Source organism: Xenia sp. Carnegie-2017, unplaced genomic scaffold (assembly GCF_021976095.1).
Source record: "Xenia sp. Carnegie-2017 unplaced genomic scaffold, XeniaSp_v1 HiC_scaffold_6, whole genome shotgun sequence".
Lineage (NCBI taxonomy): Eukaryota > Metazoa > Cnidaria > Anthozoa > Malacalcyonacea > Xeniidae > Xenia > Xenia sp. Carnegie-2017.
Genome location: NW_025813526.1, coordinates 3,384,318 through 3,403,162, shown reverse-complemented (window position 1 = coordinate 3,403,162; position 18,845 = coordinate 3,384,318). Strand labels below are relative to the sequence as shown.

At 39.1% G+C, this 18,845-nt stretch overlaps 3 protein-coding genes across 3 annotated transcripts; all 3 read right to left on the bottom strand.

The window, feature by feature from the left end:
- Positions 1 to 5,360: 5,360 nt before the first annotated feature.
- On the bottom strand, positions 5,361 to 7,445 carry LOC124456899. Its single transcript, XM_047007207.1, has 2 exons — positions 6,141 to 7,445; positions 5,361 to 5,630 (listed from the first exon to the last, which is right to left on the bottom strand). The coding sequence occupies exons 1-2, from the start codon at positions 7,443 to 7,445 to the stop codon at positions 5,361 to 5,363; spliced, it is 1,575 nt and encodes a 524-aa protein (XP_046863163.1).
- A 990-nt stretch (positions 7,446 to 8,435) lies between these two features.
- On the bottom strand, positions 8,436 to 9,857 carry LOC124456898. Its single transcript, XM_047007206.1, has one exon. The coding sequence runs from the start codon at positions 9,855 to 9,857 to the stop codon at positions 8,436 to 8,438; it is 1,422 nt and encodes a 473-aa protein (XP_046863162.1).
- A 4,106-nt stretch (positions 9,858 to 13,963) lies between these two features.
- Positions 13,964 to 14,512, bottom strand: LOC124456897. The gene is made up of 2 exons (XM_047007205.1): positions 14,366 to 14,512; positions 13,964 to 14,227 (listed from the first exon to the last, which is right to left on the bottom strand). Exons 1-2 carry the CDS (start codon positions 14,510 to 14,512, stop codon positions 13,964 to 13,966), a joined length of 411 nt encoding a protein of 136 aa, XP_046863161.1.
- Positions 14,513 to 18,845: the final 4,333 nt, after the last annotated feature.

Genomic DNA, 18,845 nt, shown 5'->3' with positions numbered 1-18,845 from the left:
AGATAATATTCTATCAACTAAAAAATTTGTAAATGATGAAATCGAAAAATTAAAAAAATTTATTAAAGATAACTATCAAGCTAAAACTTAAAATGAAGAATAATCCTCAGGTTTGACTACATATCACATAACTGTTTGCAATAAGTGATTAATACAAAACGTTTTACAAAAAAATGCAAAATCCTGAAACAATTAGTAACAAACACTTTTAACAAAAATTATATAAAACATTAAATTATTAAAATGTGCCGACTTACCTGTGCTGGTTACATTAAACAACCATTGTTAAAAAACATGCACTAAGACACGCGCTTGACAGACAAATTAAAAAACATATAGATTCCATATTTTTTAAAAGAGCATATGTTAAATGTCTGTTATTCTTCGAATTCTTCGAATTCTTCGAATGCCACTTCGGGCTCCGAATTTTCACTTCGTGAAAATTTTCCCCACCGAGCCCGAGGATTCTCGGAAATTCCATTCCCCTGCTCGAGCTCTTCGAGCTCTGCGCTGCCGAATTTCCTCCGAAACGATGCTATGTTAACATTTATTTGTAAAGACTGCTTGTAAATTTTAAACGCACCTATATATTTCAAAAACATATAGATTCCAAATTTTGTAAAGAGCATATGTTAAATGTCTGTTGTCCTTCGGACACTACGGGTGCGCTCCTGATTCACTTCGTGAATCACCCACCGTCGCTGAGGATTCTCGGGGCTCCATCCCCTGCTCGATCACTTCGTGATCTGCGCTGCCGAGCCCCTCCGAAACGATGCTATGTTAACATTTATTTGTAAAGACTGCTTGTAAATTTTAAACGCACCTATATATTTCAAAAACATATAGATTCCAAATTTTTAAACGCACCTATATATTTCAAAAACATATAGATTCCAAATTTTTAAACGATAGATTGTAAACTCGAGTTTTTTACCCCCCTTTAAAAACAGATACTTTTTTACACTGGTATTAACATGTACTATATACACGGCTTTGAAACAGGTACTTTTTGAGTCGATAATCTCTTTGAAACCATGTACCAAAAATGCGCCGGTACCCCCATGTACTATACTACTATTATACTATACTATACAGTGGCACTCTCATCTGCCTCATGCGAACGCACATTCAGCGTAATGCATCGTCTCAAAACATGGCTACGGTCAAACACTGAAGGAAATCATCTGAATGATATTATGTTCGCCAACATTCAGAAGCAACACATGGATATCGTGGAAATAGATGTAATTGCAAAAGAGTTTTCACAGAGAAATGAAAGAAGAATTAAATACTTTGGAAAATACAATACATGAGTGATGACAAATTGTAAATTAGTGACGTTACATCGTTTGATATTTATATTATCGTTAATACTAGTCGACCAACACTGCGGACATGTGCTTCTGTACAGTGTATTGCATGTAGCACATCTCTTTGCTGTTTATCACTATGACATTATTTTTAGTATATTTCACTAATGTGCCCTTCCACAAAGGCTTGCCCCTCCTGCACTTTTGCCGTTCCGACGTCCCTGGCGACTTTTTGCCCGCGACCTGCAACATTTACGCCTCGGTCACTCTGCATCCGATAACGATGCAAGAAAATCGCTCGTTATTCAAACTCTTGTATGCGGTCACATTGCAGCGATAACGATAACGATAACGATTTATCGTTAGTATGTGACCATTGAATTTCCTTATAGTTTATTGTTATCGTTTATCGTTATCGTTATCGTCGAACAGTGTGACGGAGGCTTTAGATACATTCTCTTTGGACATGTAATACAAAGGACAAAAATATACAGACAACGCGAGACAACAGTTTAAACTCTGTAATGCTTTTTTTTGCGATTTCAACAGTTCTTATATTTACTAGTAAGATAAGAGTACATACTAGTAATGTAAATAGTACTGTAGAACAAACGTTTTTGCAATTTGTATAGACAGCTCGGACTGAAGGTCTATTGAACTTTCAATGAAATCCCTTCGTTTCGTTTTGCCGCGCTTCGCTTTAATTTATTTAGGCAAGCATTCTCGCTTGACATATTGTTTAGTCATTTTGCGATAGTCTAAAGGCTCCTCCAACATTGTATGGTGGCTCAGCTGTGCCACATTTTTTTCCATTATATATTTTTAAATGTTATCTTTTTATTTTATTTTTTTATTTTTTAATACTTCTTTATTTTTTCATTTGGTATTTTTTTTTCATTTTGTTATTTAATACTTTTTATTTTTTGTATAATATTTTTATTTTTAAAAAAATTAAAAGCAATTGAATCGAAAATAACTCCCTGGTTTAGGAGTTCCACCGGATCATGCGTGCCATAAGACATTTCTCTAAGTGTTACATGAAGTATTACTCGAAAAATCATTGCAAATATATATAAAAATAGCTACAGCAGAATGGAAAAATGACGAATATCTGAAAAAAGAAAGAGAAGATTATGTTCCAAAGAATTATCAGCGTTTGGAGATGTTAGATTTTATGAAAAAAGTATTTGATGTACCAATGGAGTTTACGTAGTCTCGCCCGTAGAATGACTTTCTTTAATATAAAGTATACAAAGTACGAAGTCCACCTTGATGAAGTTCGCGCGGCCGTAAGAAAGGAACCGGAAAGTCCCGGTCTTTTACTTGGTTATCGTGCATTGCATAACAAGTGCGGGATGTTCATAAATTAAACGTTCCTAGAAATCTAGTTTATACTGTTTTAAGTGAAATCAATCCCGAAGGTCTTATTGCAAGAGGCAATGTTGGAAAAACAAAAAGATTGAAAAGAAATAACTTGTTTCATGCAGAAGTAATTGATTTCAATGAAATGCAATCTTTAAATAAATAAGTATCCCAAGCCTAATATTTATTTTGCCTCTTAGAGTTCTGAATTTACCATGTCTTATATTTAGCGTCTTACTGATAAAAAGACATTCGCGAATTATACCTCTACGATCTGTTGACTTTCTTGACTCTCGCTGTCGCTCACGTATAGGCTTTTTGACTTTTAACTTGTCGTGTGTATACTTTTTTAACATTTTCGATGATACCCGTACTCTGGCGAGGGAAGATCTTCCCGAAAAGGATCGATTACTGCAATAACTTTCCTATCCTCACGTTTCTTTGCAGCTTTGTAGATAGATTTTTTGGACGTGTCACTGAACATAATAATCGATTTACACGGACTCTTTCCACTGCACTGAAGAATGCACCCGATAAATGTTTTATTGATGTTTGAGTTTTTTGTGCTTTTGACGGTGAAATCCTCAAATCAACTTTTCAAACGGTATATTTTTTCGTTTTCTAGGCATGATTTGTCAGACAATACATGCCAGGAAAACATATAATTTTTAGGTAGGTTATATGAATTATGAGAAAGGGCCGCTGATCAAAATAGCCAAGTCTCATTTCTTCCATCAAAATTATTCAAAAATCATGGCGCTTCTCAAAACAAAACAAACACTGTCAGTAAAAGTTATTAGTCGGCTTTCTCAAGAACATTTTTGCTCGCCGACTTATTCAGATGGTTTTAAAGGTGTTAAAGGAACTACAATTCTAGCATAAAATGAAATTGCCCCTAGGTATGGTAAGTTTTTACTCAATTTTCTTCACTTATCTGCGTGACTATTGCTACAGTTCACAAATTATACCAACACAAGATTTGATTTTATTACCAGCAAGAAGAGCTGTTTACTAGCAATTTCGAGGTCACATAAAGTATATCCTATTCCTCGTAAATCCACAATTAAGAATTGATTCCCTGATTTTACAAACGAATAATGGGTAAATGCTTTAGCTTTCTGTAATACCCGGACATCAGCATCTTCATCCTGAATAATTTCGCCGATATTATTAATATACTTCACAAACTTTCCCATGATGAAATGTTCGACAGTTACAGATTCATTATCTAAATTTGCATAGTATAGCTTAGTGCATTAAAGGTTTCCCCAAATTCTGTAGGAGCCTCGTCATGCATAAGGGAAACAAAATGCCTTGCAAGAGCGTGCATTTGTCCCATTTTTCTTCTATGGTCATTCAGATCATTAAAAAAATTCACCACTTCTTGAACTTTGTCTGCCCTATACTTTTTCATGACAAATTTACCAAAGAATCAATTTATTTTTTCTATTTTTCCACAGGTTTTTCATTTTTTCCATTGTTTTTCTTTGTGTTCAAATGGGACCATCGTCAGTGGACCAATTCTTCTGTATTTTTGTGCTTTTCCTTACTGTACAGCAGATAAACGATGTACAGTCAAGTGTTCTATTTATTCATTTCTTAGCTTTTTCCCTATTCTTTTGTAAGACATTTTTCTCTCTATGTCACTCTATTGTTTTCGCTTCGACATATTAATATGAGTTAAAATCGAAAAGCCTTTTCTAAGTGTGTATCATTACATTTCTCAATTTTAGAGTAATACTTCATGTAACACTTAGAGAAAGCCTAATGTATGGCACGCATGGTCCGGTGGGCACTCATGGGCCACGGCGCTATTTTGGATTCAACTGCTTTAATTTTCTTAAAAATAAAAAATATTGCATAAAATAAACAATTTTAAATAAAAAAATAAAAAGTATCAAATAAAAAAATGAAAGAAAGTATTAAATGGAAAAATAAAAATGTACTAAATAAAAAAATAAAAAATATTAAATAAAAGATAAAATATAAAAATATATAATGGAAAAACTAAAAAATAAATGTGGCCCAACTGAGCCACCATACTATAGTGGAGGAGCCTTTAGTCTATCGCAAAATGACTAAACAATATGTCAAGCGAGAATACTTGCCTAAATAAATTAACGCGAAGCGCGGCAAAACGAAACGAAGGGATTTCATTGAAAGTTCAATAGACCTTCAGTCCGAGCTGTCTATACAAAGTGCAAAAACGTTTGTTCTACAGTACTATTTACATTACTAGTATGTACTCTTATCTTAAATAAGAACTGTTCAAATCGCAAAAAAAGCATTACAGAGTTTAAAATGGTGTCTCGCGTTGTCTGACTTATTTATCAAATAAAGAAAAGTAAATGTTTCATCACACTCTCAATATGAGTAAGTATTTTATATATTTTATATATTTATATCTAAAAGTTACTCGTTTTGAAGAATATCAACGGTCAATGATCGTATTTTTCATGATCGTTCGAAATATACTCTCACAAATCTTTTTTGATCGAATAAACAAGATGTCTTGGCCTTCGATATGTATATTTTACTGACGTTTGATTGACATGTTTTTCTTTTCTATTATTCATTTATAATTATTAGTCTGATCTTCTTACACTCCCCAGGGTTGACATAATAAAATGTTGTCAACAAACAAAACAAAAAAAACAAAACTATTTTTTGCAAAGAATGTACAGTTGTTTAGAACTTGTTTGTATTCTGCAATCTTCGCAACTGTCCTGTTATTCCCGTGCTGCGCTGTGGTCGATCAGTTGGACGAAGCACTTGTTCTTCTTCGCCGTTCTTATCGCTCTCTACACTTTCGTTACTGTCTTCTTCCTGATCAACCTCAATTGGGATAAGTTGCCTGATAGAACGTCGCAACAAGTGTGAATGACTAGAGTCTCCACGAAGGTTTCTGACTTGTGCAGCTCGTGTAATTGCATAGTCACCTTGTAACAATTGTTCAACCTTTGTGTTACTATCAAGTCGTCATACAACAAGAATAAACCAAATTACAAATTTATTGTTTCAAATTATTATCTTCAATTACTGTCTTTAATTTACTGTCTTCAAGTTACTGTTCTCAAATTACTTTAAGGACCGTTTGGTCCCATGTACAACATTCAAAAACAACAATTTGTCTTTTTTACTCTTATTAAATAACAACACCCTTTCAAACGTCACTTCCTGCTCCCCATTCCGTCCAAAGCGGCAATTCATACGGTAGCCACACCGGCCCCTAAATGGAAATTGCAACGTAGCAATCCATTTACAACTATATTAAGCTACCGTTAAATCTGGATAACACAACAAGAACATAACTCTCAAATTCTAAATTATTTAGATATATAAATTTTAACTGTCCATCTCAACTAGACATAATTTAGTCATGGGACGGATCAAAGTTACCGTGTTCATCTTGTAATCTACCTTTCGTTGATGTTTAGCTCTGGTCGATACTGTTGAACTAGTTTATACCTTCACTGTCCGCACATAACCGTTATTACTTGCTATTGCTTCTATAACGAGACCTATCGGCCATTGTCCTCTTGGGTAGTTTTCGTCAGCTACAAGTACTAGATCTCCTTTTTTAAGATTCCGTCTCGGTGTGTACCATTTCTTTCTCTCCATTAATGTTGGTAAGTATTCTTTGAGCCATCTACGCCAAAAAACATTTGCTAAGTATTGAGCCTGCTTCCAATTCTTCTTACAGCACAAATCATTTTTGTCAAATAATCCCGGGGGTAAACTACTACTTGCTCGTAAATGCAATAAGTGGTTTGGAGTTAGAGGATCGTCATCTTCAGGACTATCACTGTTGCGCGTGAGGGGTCTTGAATTCAGGATTAGAACCACCTCTGCAATCACGGTTTGCAGGACTTCGTCTGAAACTACTTGTTCCTTGGGAATTGCTTTCAGGATTTGCCTAACAGATCGTATCATTCTCTCCCATACGCCTCCCATATGGCTCGCTGAAGGCGGGTTAAAGTGCCACTTACTTCTTCTTTGCGTACAAAATTTGTCCACTTTACTTTGATCCCATTCTTCAATTCCTTTGTTCAATTCCTTGTTAGCACTCACAAAATTTGTTCCTCTATCACTCCTGATTTGCTCGGGACATCCTCGCATGCTAATAAATCTCCTGAGAGCATTGATCATCGAGTCTGTACCCAAGGAATGAGCTATTTCTATATGGATTGCTCGGGTCGTGAAACATGTGAAAAGGCAACCATATCTTTTCACCAACGATCTACCTCTTTTCACCAGCATGGGTCCAAAATAATCGATTCCTACTATAGTAAAAGGAGGTTTTTGAGGTGTCACTCGGCTTTCTGGTAGATCTGACATTAGCTGCTCACCCAAACGAGCCTTTCTTCTTTGACAAGCTAGGCAACTTCGTACTACGCGTCGAACTGCTGTTCTTCCTTTAATTATCCAGAATTCCTTTGTTAGTGATGATAAGACGGATTCTTGACCCATATGACCTACTTCAGCATGATGCTGACGAATTATCATATCTGTGACGGGATGCTTGAAGGGTAGAATAATAGGATGTTTTGATTTCCCATTGCTTGGCGCATTACCAAGCCTGCCTCCAACCTTTAGTAAGCCGTTCACCATCATTGGATTTAATTGTCGGATGGAGATTCCTGATTTTCTGAGTAGTGCCTTGTCAAGCTCGTTACTATTTCCTGGAACTGCAAACAGTTTCAGTTCTTGAGAGAATGTTGTGTTCTGTACATGTGCGAAGATCTCCCTTTCGGTGACATCCAATTCTTCCATTGTTAGTCATCCAACTTTAAATTCCGATTCCAAATGAGGACTAGAAATAACTTTCCTTTGTCTCGCCTTGCTAAGAAGATAATCCTTATAACGTAACAACCAAGCAACAGAACACCTAAACTTCCACCAAATGGAGTGGCGTGAAATCAACATATCCAACAAATGAGGCTGTTCTGCAGTCACGTAGATTTGGGCTTCCTTCCTTACCTTTCGGTCTTCATCCTTTAATTCAGGAATTGTTATTCCCTTCGGCCAATGGCTTTCATCCTCCCAAAGGAATGCAGGACCTTTTAACCATTGGCCTTTATTTCTCAACACGTCCAATTTAACGCCCTTGGAACCTTCATCGGCGGGATTGTCGTCCCGGTTCACGTAATTCCACTCGGATGGGTGCGATCCACTACGAATCACTGACAAACGGTTGGACTCGAATGTGTGAAATCTTTTGCTTTCGTTGTTAATACATTTGAGGACTGACATTGAATCTGTCCAGTAACAAACTCTTTGCACTACCATATCCAATTCTTCTCGAATAATCTTCGAAAGTCTTACGGAAATGACGGCAGCCGTTAATTCCAGTCTTGGAATAGAAATCTCCCTTAATGGAGCGAGTCTAGCCTTCCCAATTACAAATGAGCAGTGTATTTCGTTGTTTCCATTCTTTAGACGCAAATATGCCACCGCCGAATAGCCAAGTCGAGAGGCGTCGGAGAAAATATGTAGACTCACATCTTTAACTTCTTTGAATCCTGCAGGTTTAAAACAGCGGCGAACCCGAATTTCTTGAATGTGATCATCCCATCCACGTCCTTTTCTACAAAGCATTTGCAGTATTAACTTCGCCTTCATAACAAACGGAGCAATAAAGCCTAAGGGATCGAAAAGCGAATATACTGCTGACACTATCTTCCGTCGAGTGACGGGACCTTCGTTTTCTAACTGCAACATTCTTTCCGCAACAACCCACACAAACATATCCTCTTCTGTGTTTCACTTTATTCCAAGAGTACTTTCTGTGGGAAGCTTATCCAATTTCAAATTCTTTACGGATTTTGCTCTCTCAGTTTCGGGAATTGTTGCTATCAAGCTCCTACTGTTGCTGTACCATTTTGTAAGACGGAATCCTCCTCTTATCAATAGTTGACGCAATTGACTCGCTAAACTTATTGCTTTTTCTGGTTCGCTTATTGATTTCATCAAGTCATCAACATACATGTTACGTTTCACCGTCTCTACTGCTAGTGAGTCGTATTCTTTTTGATACAACTCGGCTGTCTTCCGCAAACAGAAATTGGCGATACTTGGAGAAGACGTTGCTCCGAACAAATGTCTCGTCATTCGGTATTCTTCCATGTCTCCAGAAAGGTCTTTATTTGGCCACCATAAGAATCGCAATGCGTCCCGATCCTTTGGTTCCACTAGAACCTGATGGAACATTGCTTCTACATCAGCAACTACTGCAACCAATTCCTCTCTGAAGCGAATTAACACGCCTGTTAGTAGATTTGTCTGATCCGGACCCTGTAGAAGTTGCTGATTCAACGACGTTTGCTCATATCTGGCTGCACAATCATAGACGACTCTTACCTTTTCGGGCTTTAGAGGATGAGTAACCGGGTGATGTGGTAGGTACCACGTTGGTCTGTCGTTTACCTCTAGTTGATCCTGAGGAATTCTTTCTGCGTAGCCTTTATCAATGTAATCGTTTATTGTTGCTTGATACTTTTCCAACAGGTTTTCATCCTTGAGGAGCCGTTTTTTCAAAAGCAAGCCTCTGCGTTCTGCGATTATTCTATTATTGGGTAAGGAGGGCGGTTTCTTTCGCCATGGCAGAGCAACTTGAAAATGATTATCCACTACTGTCAGCGTCTCTTCCATTATTTGAAGCGCTTTCTTGTCTTCAAGCGACGGACACACTTTAGTTTCAACTAGGGAGCCCTCAAAGTCGGTCTTCCACAGTCTTTCCAATTGATACTTGAGGCATTCATTTTCCGCTTCATCAACTTCATTGTTAGTGTCAGAGTCGGGGCCATCGAATTCCAATCGTGCAAGATTAGCCGATGCACACCGTTCATTTTGGTAGGCGACAGGACCAATCACTGTCCATCCTAAACTGTATTTAATTGCCACTGGATCCTTCTCCTCTCCCAATTTATATTCCAAAGGTAGAAACAACTTAGGATTTTCGCGCAGTCCAATAACCAGCATAACTTCACAAGTCTCTAACTCTTGCAACGGAAGATTGCGTAAGTGTGGCCATTTTCTTATATCACCTCTTTTTGCTACACAAGACTCTGAAATTGGTATTTGGTTCACCGTTCTGACATTTGGTAATTCAACCACTGTGCTGTCATCCATAGAACTTACTACGATATCTACTAATTCACTCTTTAATTCAGTCGATCCAGTCATCCCTGTCAATGTGAAGTCAAGCTTTCGCCCAGTTATTCCAAGTTGATTTTGCAAACGCTTATGACACAGTGTTACTTCTTAACCGCTATCCATTAGTGCGTAAGTTCTGACTGCCGGTCGATTATTCCCCTTTGCTTTTACTTTCAGTGGTACAATGCTAAGGCACACGCGGTCTCCGGCCCCAGTTGCAACTGCTACCTTTACTTCATCTATACTTCCCTCTTTGTTCGGTTCCCTCTTCTTGTTTGTGTTATTTCCTTCACACAGTTTGTCCTTTGAATCCTCTTTACTGGACGTATTCGTTTGTGGTGGATGTAACAACGTATTGTGGCCCTTTCCGCATCCTTCTACTCGACATTTAAGATCAGTCATGGGACAAGATCTGGCATAATGCCCTCTAGTAAGGCACCTGAAACAAAGTTTGTGTTCTTGAACAAACTTCATCTTTTCGTGATAAGGAAGTTTCTTAAACTTATCGCATTTCCATATCCTATGGCCTTCTTGACAAATGAGGCATTTCATGTTTGATGTTCTCCTTTCTTTAAAGTTTCCATCTTTACCGTTCTGTCGTTTGTACGCTCCAGCTGCAAACGAACTAGTTCTCGCAGAGGGACCCTTTTTTCCCTTCTAATCTCTTGCCTCCATCTTTCCTTACGACACCAGAACAGAGATCTTCTCCGAATTCATTGTTCACGAGTTTGGCTCTTTTCTTCACAAACAAAAGGAAATCTTTAAATTTCGGTCTAGAACCAGATTCGATAATAGAACCCGCACATTCTGTCCACCTAACTCTCATAAATAGTGGTAGCTTACGATTTTGCGTAGGGTGTTCATATGGTCCAGCTCGCTTTCATATTCTGGCCCCATACTAGCAAGGGTTCTGTTTGCCACTTCCAGATGTCGAGATAACTCCAACAAACTTGGTCCATCTGCTTGCTTCAATAGCGGCAAATTCATCAACTTTAGAACGTGAGCCTTTGCAATTATGTGCGGTTTGCCAAAATTTTCATACAGTGTGTTTTTCGCGATATTATAACCTTCCTGGGCAGGTAAGTTAACACAACTCTCAATAGCATCACGTGCTTTACCAGTGCAATGTTGTATTAGGAGTTGAAGTCTAGTAGAATTATCTGGATTGTCCTTTTCTAAGCAAGTCTCAAAATTATGCATGAAGAGGCATAATTTATTGCATCACCCTCAAAGTGCATATATTTGATTTTTGGCATGGAAACTACTTGTCTCAAGGCTTTTACTATCTCGTCTCCTCCTCCTCCTTCCTTTAATTGGATCTGTTCGGCTTTTTGTTCAATTAAGTTCGTCATAGGAGCTGATTGTGATTCGCCTTCCGACGATCTTACAGTCTGATCTGAGTTAGTTTGAGTTTTCTGCGTTGGTACCTCCGACTGTTTTATTTGTGGTTCGGATTGATCCACTTCAATGATTTTCTCCAAGTCCCCCACATTCCTTGGCTGGGAGGGCATGCCCTTTGTTTGTACTAGCGAACTTTGTGGAACATACGCCTTTGCATGCGGTGACAGGTTTTTTGTTAGTTTTGATACCGTTACCGCTGTGGTCTTACCGTGGTCTTCTTCGAGTTCGATCTCTGCTTTTTCGCGGCAAGCGTTAAGGCTCACCAACGCTCGCTCTTCTTCCATTTTGGCTTCCATAGCCTCCTTTTCAAATCTTAATTCTGCCATTTTCCTTTCAAGCTCATGTTGTTTCGCTAACTGATCTCTTTTCAGCTGTGCAAGAGCTAACTTTTCTTTCCTTCTGGACACTGTTGAAGACTTGGAACTATGGCTCCTTGACTTACTTGCTGAGCTTCTACTTGTTTGTAATGAAGGCGAACTAACCTCTTCTCCTCGTTGCTTTGCTTCTAATTTTGCATTCCTTTGCCAAGATCTGACCATTTCGTCCAGATGCACCTTTTTTGCCATCTGTTCTTTGTAGCTACGATTTGCTATTTCTCTTTCTTCATCCTGGACGACTAATTCAAGGTATTGTTCGTGAATGTCAACGAACGCCTTCCAATTATCATCATATTGTTTTTTGTGTCTCTTGATTTCGTCCAATGTTGCACCAGCATGAATGCCTTCTTGTAACCATCCCTGATTGGTTATTAAAGTGTTTATTAACCCGATACGAGTCTTAAACAAAACGTTGATTGTTTCGTTTCCGGTCTTTCTTATATTTGATTCCGATGTTGGAGTATTTAGTTCATTGTCGAACACTGTAAAACCTACGTGGCTGAAGCCACTCTCAGATCTTGTTTTCTGTTCGACAATCCGCTCACCTTGCAACACTATCGGCCAAGATTTTACTGACATAATCGAACTCCCAAAATAGAAATGACTTCGCAAGCTGCCCTAGCAACTGTCAATCATTCCATGTAATAATCCCAAAGGTTTTGTTGCGATATCCCGTCCCGAATAAGCAAGTATATTCAGATAGCCGTTTCTTTCGAGCAATTAAATACGTCGTCTGTAACGAGCGAACATAAATGAAAAACACCGTCCCTGACGCGAGAATATAGTTGAGATACACGAATATAAATGAGATTCACCGTCCCTGACAAGCGAATATAGATGAAATACACGAATATAGATGAGATTCACCGTCCCTGACAAGCGAATATAGATGAAATACACCGTCCCTGACAAGCGAATATATTGTTTACCAATTAACAATCGTGGTGTTTAGGTCCTTAACTGTTACTATCAAGTCGTCATACAACAAGAATAAACCAAGTTACAAATTTATTGTTTCAAATTATTATCTTCAATTACTGTCTTTAATTTACTGTCTTCAAGTTACTGTTCTCAAATTACTTTAAGGACCGTTTGGTCCCACGTACAACATTCAACAACAACAATTTGTCTTTTTTACTCTTATTAAATAACAACACCCTTTCAAACGTCACTTCCTGCTTCCCATTCCGTCCAAAGCGGCAATTCATACGGTAGCCACACTTTGCCACCTTCTAAAAGATACGTTTTGCTTGATCGTTGCGAATAATGACGATATCTCCAACTGCTATTTCGGGATTTTGATTACCTCTTGATTTTGAAGTGTATTGTTCTCGTAAGGCTAAAAGATACTCGTTTCTCCATTGAAGAGTAAAACGTTGCAGCAAATTTTTGTGATGTTTCGCCTTTCTCGTCAAAGATTGATACCGTACAGCTCGCGTATTTGTTAACATACGCTACGCGTATGATACGCGTATCATACGAAAAACATACGCGTATGATACGAGTACGATACGCGTATGATACGAGAACGATACGCGTATGATACGAAAAGGATACGCGTATGATGAGCGTATAATGCGTGAATGATAAGCGTACGTATGATACGAGGATGAAACGCTGTGATACTTGATAGAACTTTGTTCATCGTAATGAGCGGCACTATGGTGACATATAGATGTCATCAATATACACTTAAGAAATTTTCACCATGAAGGAGTTAAAAGGAACAATAAAGCAATTGGGTTTTTATAAATGATATCTATTAAAGTTCATGTATGTTATGCATCCATAAATTTTGGGTTGCTTTAGTTTCAATGAAAGTGTTTATCTCGCGTCGTATCTAAGTATACATATGACTCATCAATGACGTATATTGTGAAATGACAACATAAGAAACGACACACTAACAATTGCTTTGTAGCACAATGATGACATAAAAAGGTGTCAGTATACTCTTACTTTATTCACGAAATAGTTTAAAGGCACGATATAGCAAAAGAATTTTTTAATAGATGATCTTATATATACATGTATATGGTCACCTTTGGTCACCTTTCTCCGCTGTGTCCTGCTCGGGTAGCGGGTCTTTGCCGGAGACCCAGTTCTATCGGACTTCTCCAGGCTGCTCTGTCCTGGGTATCCTCTTCTTTGACACCACATAGCTGCATGTCGCTCCTGATGGTATCCTTCCACCGATGCTTTGGGCGTCCTCGTTTCCGTCTCCCCTCCACTTGCATCTCATAAACTCTCCGAATGTCTACATCTTCTTCACGCCGGCACACATGTCCGAACCACTGCAGTCTTTTTCTTCTCATCAATTTCAGTATACTCATGACATTCGCTTCTTCTCTTATGTTTTCATTTGTTCTGTGCTCCTCCAGGCTGACTCCAAGACAATAGCGTATCATTCTCATCTCGCATACACTGATCCTTCTCTGCTAGGTAGTCTGGAACTGGCCATGTTTCATTCCCATACAGAAGCACTGGGCGTATCACCGTTTTGTAGATGAGGATCTTCAGTTTCTTCGCCATCTTCTTATCACAGAGCACTCCCGTTAACTCCCTCCATTTATTCCATGCCCGGCTAATCCGTAGTTCAACCTCAGTCTTGCAACCGCCATCCTGATGGATGGTTGTCCCGAGGTACTTAAATGTCTCGCACTTTGGTATATCTGTATTTCCGGGTCGAGCATATTCTCTTAGCTTGATGTTTCCTATGCAGCCACTCGGTGGGAGTTACTCTGTCTTGGCTCTACTAACTTTCAAGCCAACATCTTCTAATATTCTTCTCCAATCTTCTAGTCTTCCTTCCAGATGTTCTCTCTTCTCATCACACAAGACCAAATCATCTGCAAACAGCATACTCCAAGGTGTGTCCTCTGCCGTGTCATCCGATATTACATCCATAATGATAATAAAAAGTAGGGGGCTTAGTGCCGAGCCTTGATGTAACCCGACCTCTACTTGAATTTTCTCAGTCTCACCAACGTTCGTTGCGACACTAGTTGTAGAGCGCTTATACATATCTTTGATGGTTTAAATATAGGCCTCCGGGACTTGACGCTTCTTTAGACAGTACCATAGTAGCTCCCTTGGGATTGTATCATATGCCTTTTCAAGGTCCACGAAAACCATATGTAGCTCTTTGTTGAATTCTCTATACTTCTCTTGCAGCATCCGCAGACAGAACATCGGCTCAGTGGTTGATTTTCCGCGTTGGAATCCATGTTGGTTGTCCTTTATCTTCACTATTTCTCTCAGTCTCGCCTCTATCACTCTCTCAAATAATTTTATTGAGTGGCAGAGGAGTTTAATGCCTCGATAGTTTCCACAGCTAGGGGATCACCTTTCTGTTTGTAATGGGGCACTATTCTGCTTGTTCTCCATTCTTCTGGTATTCCTGTCTTCATTATTTCTCTACAGCATGATGTCATCCACTCTGTTCCTGTGTTTCCCAATTTCTTCAATAGTTCGATGGGGAGCTCATCCGGTCCTCTTGCTTTATTGTTCTTCATCTTCTTGAGTTGTCTTCTCACTTCATCTTCCGTAATCTCTGGTACTTATATATACATGTATATGTTATGCATTAATAAATTTTGGGTTGCTTTTGCAATGAGCTGCTATTGTCTCACGTCGTATCTAAGTATACATATGACTCATCAGTGACATAGCTGAATAGTTTGTGACACATTCTTATATAAAAACGGAAAATAATTGTGATAACATGAGTCATGGTTTTTTGAAAAACTATATTGAAGAAAAACTTCAGCATCTAAAGGGTTGAGTTTAGGACATGGAAGCAACAACACTATCACAAATCGAAACCAAACTATATTGAAACCATATACGAGAATATTAAGAAAGTAATACGGGTATGACACGAGAACGACATGCGTATAAAATGAAACGATACGCGTATGATACGAGAAGGATACGCCTATGATACGAGAAGGATACGCGTATGATACGAGAGCGATACGCGTATGATACGAGAATGATACGCGTATGATAAGCAAAATTATGTTAACAAATACGCGAGCGGTAGGGTAGGTGCTCTGAATTGCAAATGCTCACTGTTTGGCATGGTCGTTATTCGTCTTCCATACACCAAGTGCGATGGGCTTAGGGGAAGAGATGCAGCTTCTTCGTCGTACACGTAGGTTAGGGGTCGTGCATTTATTACGCCCTCGATTTCAACTACAATAGTATGCAACTCGTCGTAGGTTAGATTGGTTCTACCAACTACCTTTCGCAACGGACGTTTCACGCTTCGAATCAAACGTTCCCAGAAGCCTCCCCACCAAGGGGCCTTTTCGACGATAAATTGCCATGTAATCTGATGGTTTGCAAGATAGCGTAACACTTCCTCAGAACGACATAACTTGCGAATTTCTAAGCATGCAGCTCGAAAAGTCTTAGCATTATCGGATATAAGAAGAGCTGGCAGTGCTCGTCGACTAGCGTATCTGCGGAACGCGCGGAGGAAGGCTGGAACGCTTAAGGAAGGAGTGAGCTCCAGATGAATGGCTCTAGTAGACGCACACGCAAACAATAGAATATACACTTTTGTTGGATTATCCGACCAATTATCCCTTTCGCAACTCTCTCGTACGAACAACGGTCCGGCAAAGTCCAAACCTACGTTTGTGTAAGGGGGATCATCCGACACTCTGCTAACAGGAAGATCTGCAGGAAGCGTTCCCTCATAAGGAAGACCTTCAGCTTTAAGACAAACAACACATTTCCTGACGATTTCCTTTACTGCTTCTCGACCTCGGATTATCCAAAAATGCTCTCTAATGGTTGTTAGTGTATCACGAATCCCGCTGTGCTTCACATTGTGGTGAACCTCGCATATTAATAACTCCACAAATCTTGATTCCTTTGGAAGCAATACAGGATTTTTGCTCTCCAGATTCAGGGATGAATTCTTCAGTCTCCCATGGCACCGTAGCACGTGATCACCGTGGAGAAATAGCCCAAATTACTTAACATAAATAGGTATTGAAGAATTCGCATTCTTTGACAGAAGGAATATTTCTTTTTCAAAGGATAGTTGTTGAATAGACCTTATCCATAGTAGCTGCGCCTTCCTTATTTCGTCTGAGCTTAGTTCTTCTGAGGTTGTGAGTGTGTTTGTTGTTTGCTCGCACCGTGGCATCTTCTTTAACATGTTGATGAATCTCATTACATAAGCAGTTATTCGAAGAAGTTTGTTCATGGAGCTATAAGGTGTAATGTCAATTGCTTTGTTAAGATCTGGCATGGCTCGCTGTTCGATTTTATTCGAAACTAGTGATCTCACGACATTCGGATGCTCATTCACAATTTCCCTCAGAACTTTGTCACTTTGTGAGAGGTTGCCAACTGGACGTTTTGGCCACTCTTTTTCGCCCCTTGCCAAGAATTTGGGTCCATTGAATTATAAGGAAGAATTCGAAAGTTGTTGCCCAGAAATACCTCGTGAGGGTAAATCTGCAGGTTTAAGTGATCCAGGACAAAAGTTCCAAGATTCCGTCAACGAAATACTTCGAATCATGTTCACTCGATGCTGCACGAATGGTTTCCATGCTCGATCGTTTCGTATCCAGTGAAGTGCTGTCATCGAGTCAACCCAATAAAAAACTTCCAGACTTCACTTGAGTGCCTTTAGCAAAGACTCTACTAACTTCGCTAGTACAGTCGCTGCCACCAGCTCTAAACGGGGAATCGTTTGCTTTTTCACTGGTGCGACCTTTGTCTTTGAAGCGATTAATTTCACGTCGATGGTACAATCCATGAACTTGTGTAGTAAAGTATTTCGGTAGGGGTAGATAATAGCACCTCGGTAAACGAACATCATTTAGAAACCTTAACTCTGACAATAAAATGTTCCACTGCTCACGTAGATTGCCATAAAGTTCACAGTCCCATCCCAGTCTATCCAAGCACATGGTCTTTAGCCTCATCGTAAAATGAGACAAGAATCAAAGGGGATCGAAGATTTTAGATGACCATTTCAACAACGATCGCTTTGTAACAGGTAAAGAATTGGCGTGCTCGATTATTTCAGTCAAATTGAACAAAAATGTGTCCTCCACCGTATCGCACACCATTCCTAGTACCTTGACTCGAGTGGGTTCCGTGAGCAGGAACTCTTTTGCAATTGTCGACTTTTAAAGGACTGATCATCTTGAGTAACATTTGACTTGTAACCAATCAAGCTCAAATTCTTGCTACCTTCGAACGCCTCGATAGACTTCACTACGTTACTGGAATTCGAGTTCCATTTTCGCAAGTTGAATCCACCCTTGGCCATCAACTGCTTTGTTCTCTTGTATATTTGCAAAGCGGTTTTATCGATTTCAGCACCGAACACAAAATCATCGACATACAGAGAATTTTTCAAGTGTTCAACAATTTCTGGCTCCTGCTTCTCGTGTGTCTTCAAATGATGGTTGATAGTAGCTCCTAGAATTGCTGGCGACGGTCGTAGACCGAAAACCAATTGAGAAAATCTTAGCTTTAATACTTCTCAATGGGGATCCCTAGCATTCCTCAGCCACAAAAAACGAAGGATGTCTCTATCTTTTCCTTGTCAATTCCAATCATTAAGAATGCTTTCTCAATGTCAGCAACTAGCCCAATCTTGTTTTGTCGAAATTAGACGAGCAATTCAAAAATTTGTGGTATGAGGTTCGGCCCGGTCAGTAAACAATCGTTTAGTGAAATGTTACGCAAGTTCTTCGTAGCAGATCCATCATATACAACGCGTAGCTTCGTAGTAACCTTATCCTTTCGTATGACACAATGATGGGGAAGATAGTGAATTTTACCGCGATCCTTATCAGATGCCGGAACCCTTTCAACTATTCCTGCTGCCAATTGTTCAGTAATACCATTATTATATTCTTCAAGATTTTGTGGGTCCTTTAGCAGTTTTCGATGCAATGATCTCAATCTATTATGACAGAGTTTGTAATCGTCATCAATTTGCACATGATCATTTTTCCAGGGCAGACCAACTTCGTAGCGTGTTCCAGTGAATCGAATATTTCGCACAAAATCTTGTTCCTCGGGTGAGTTCTCTGAGTCAAAGGAGTCAATGCCAACGCTCTCAGTTTCCCAAAAACGCTTCAATGATATTGTTAACTCATCCCGATCAGTTACGATAGTAGAATTATCAAGGCAATCGGCTGCTAAAATGAGGCTGTTCAGAGTATGTCCGTTTGATTTTTGCGATGACCATCCAGACAAAAGC

Excerpts from the sequence above, each read along its gene's own strand:
- LOC124456897 (XM_047007205.1), bottom strand. The coding sequence starts at position 14,512 with ATGGATGTAATATCGGATGACACGGCAGAGGACACACCTTGGAGTATG. Across the intron at positions 14,228-14,365 it reads TAGAAGATGTTGGCTTGAAA|GATGGCGGTTGCAAGACTGA; the intron begins GTTAGTAGAGCC and ends ACCATCCATCAG.
- LOC124456899 (XM_047007207.1), bottom strand. The coding sequence starts at position 7,445 with ATGGAAGAATTGGATGTCACCGAAAGGGAGATCTTCGCACATGTACAG. Across the intron at positions 5,631-6,140 it reads GTTATGTGCGGACAGTGAAG|GTTGAACAATTGTTACAAGG; the intron begins GTATAAACTAGT and ends AGTAACACAAAG.
- LOC124456898 (XM_047007206.1), bottom strand. The coding sequence starts at position 9,857 with ATGACTGGATCGACTGAATTAAAGAGTGAATTAGTAGATATCGTAGTA.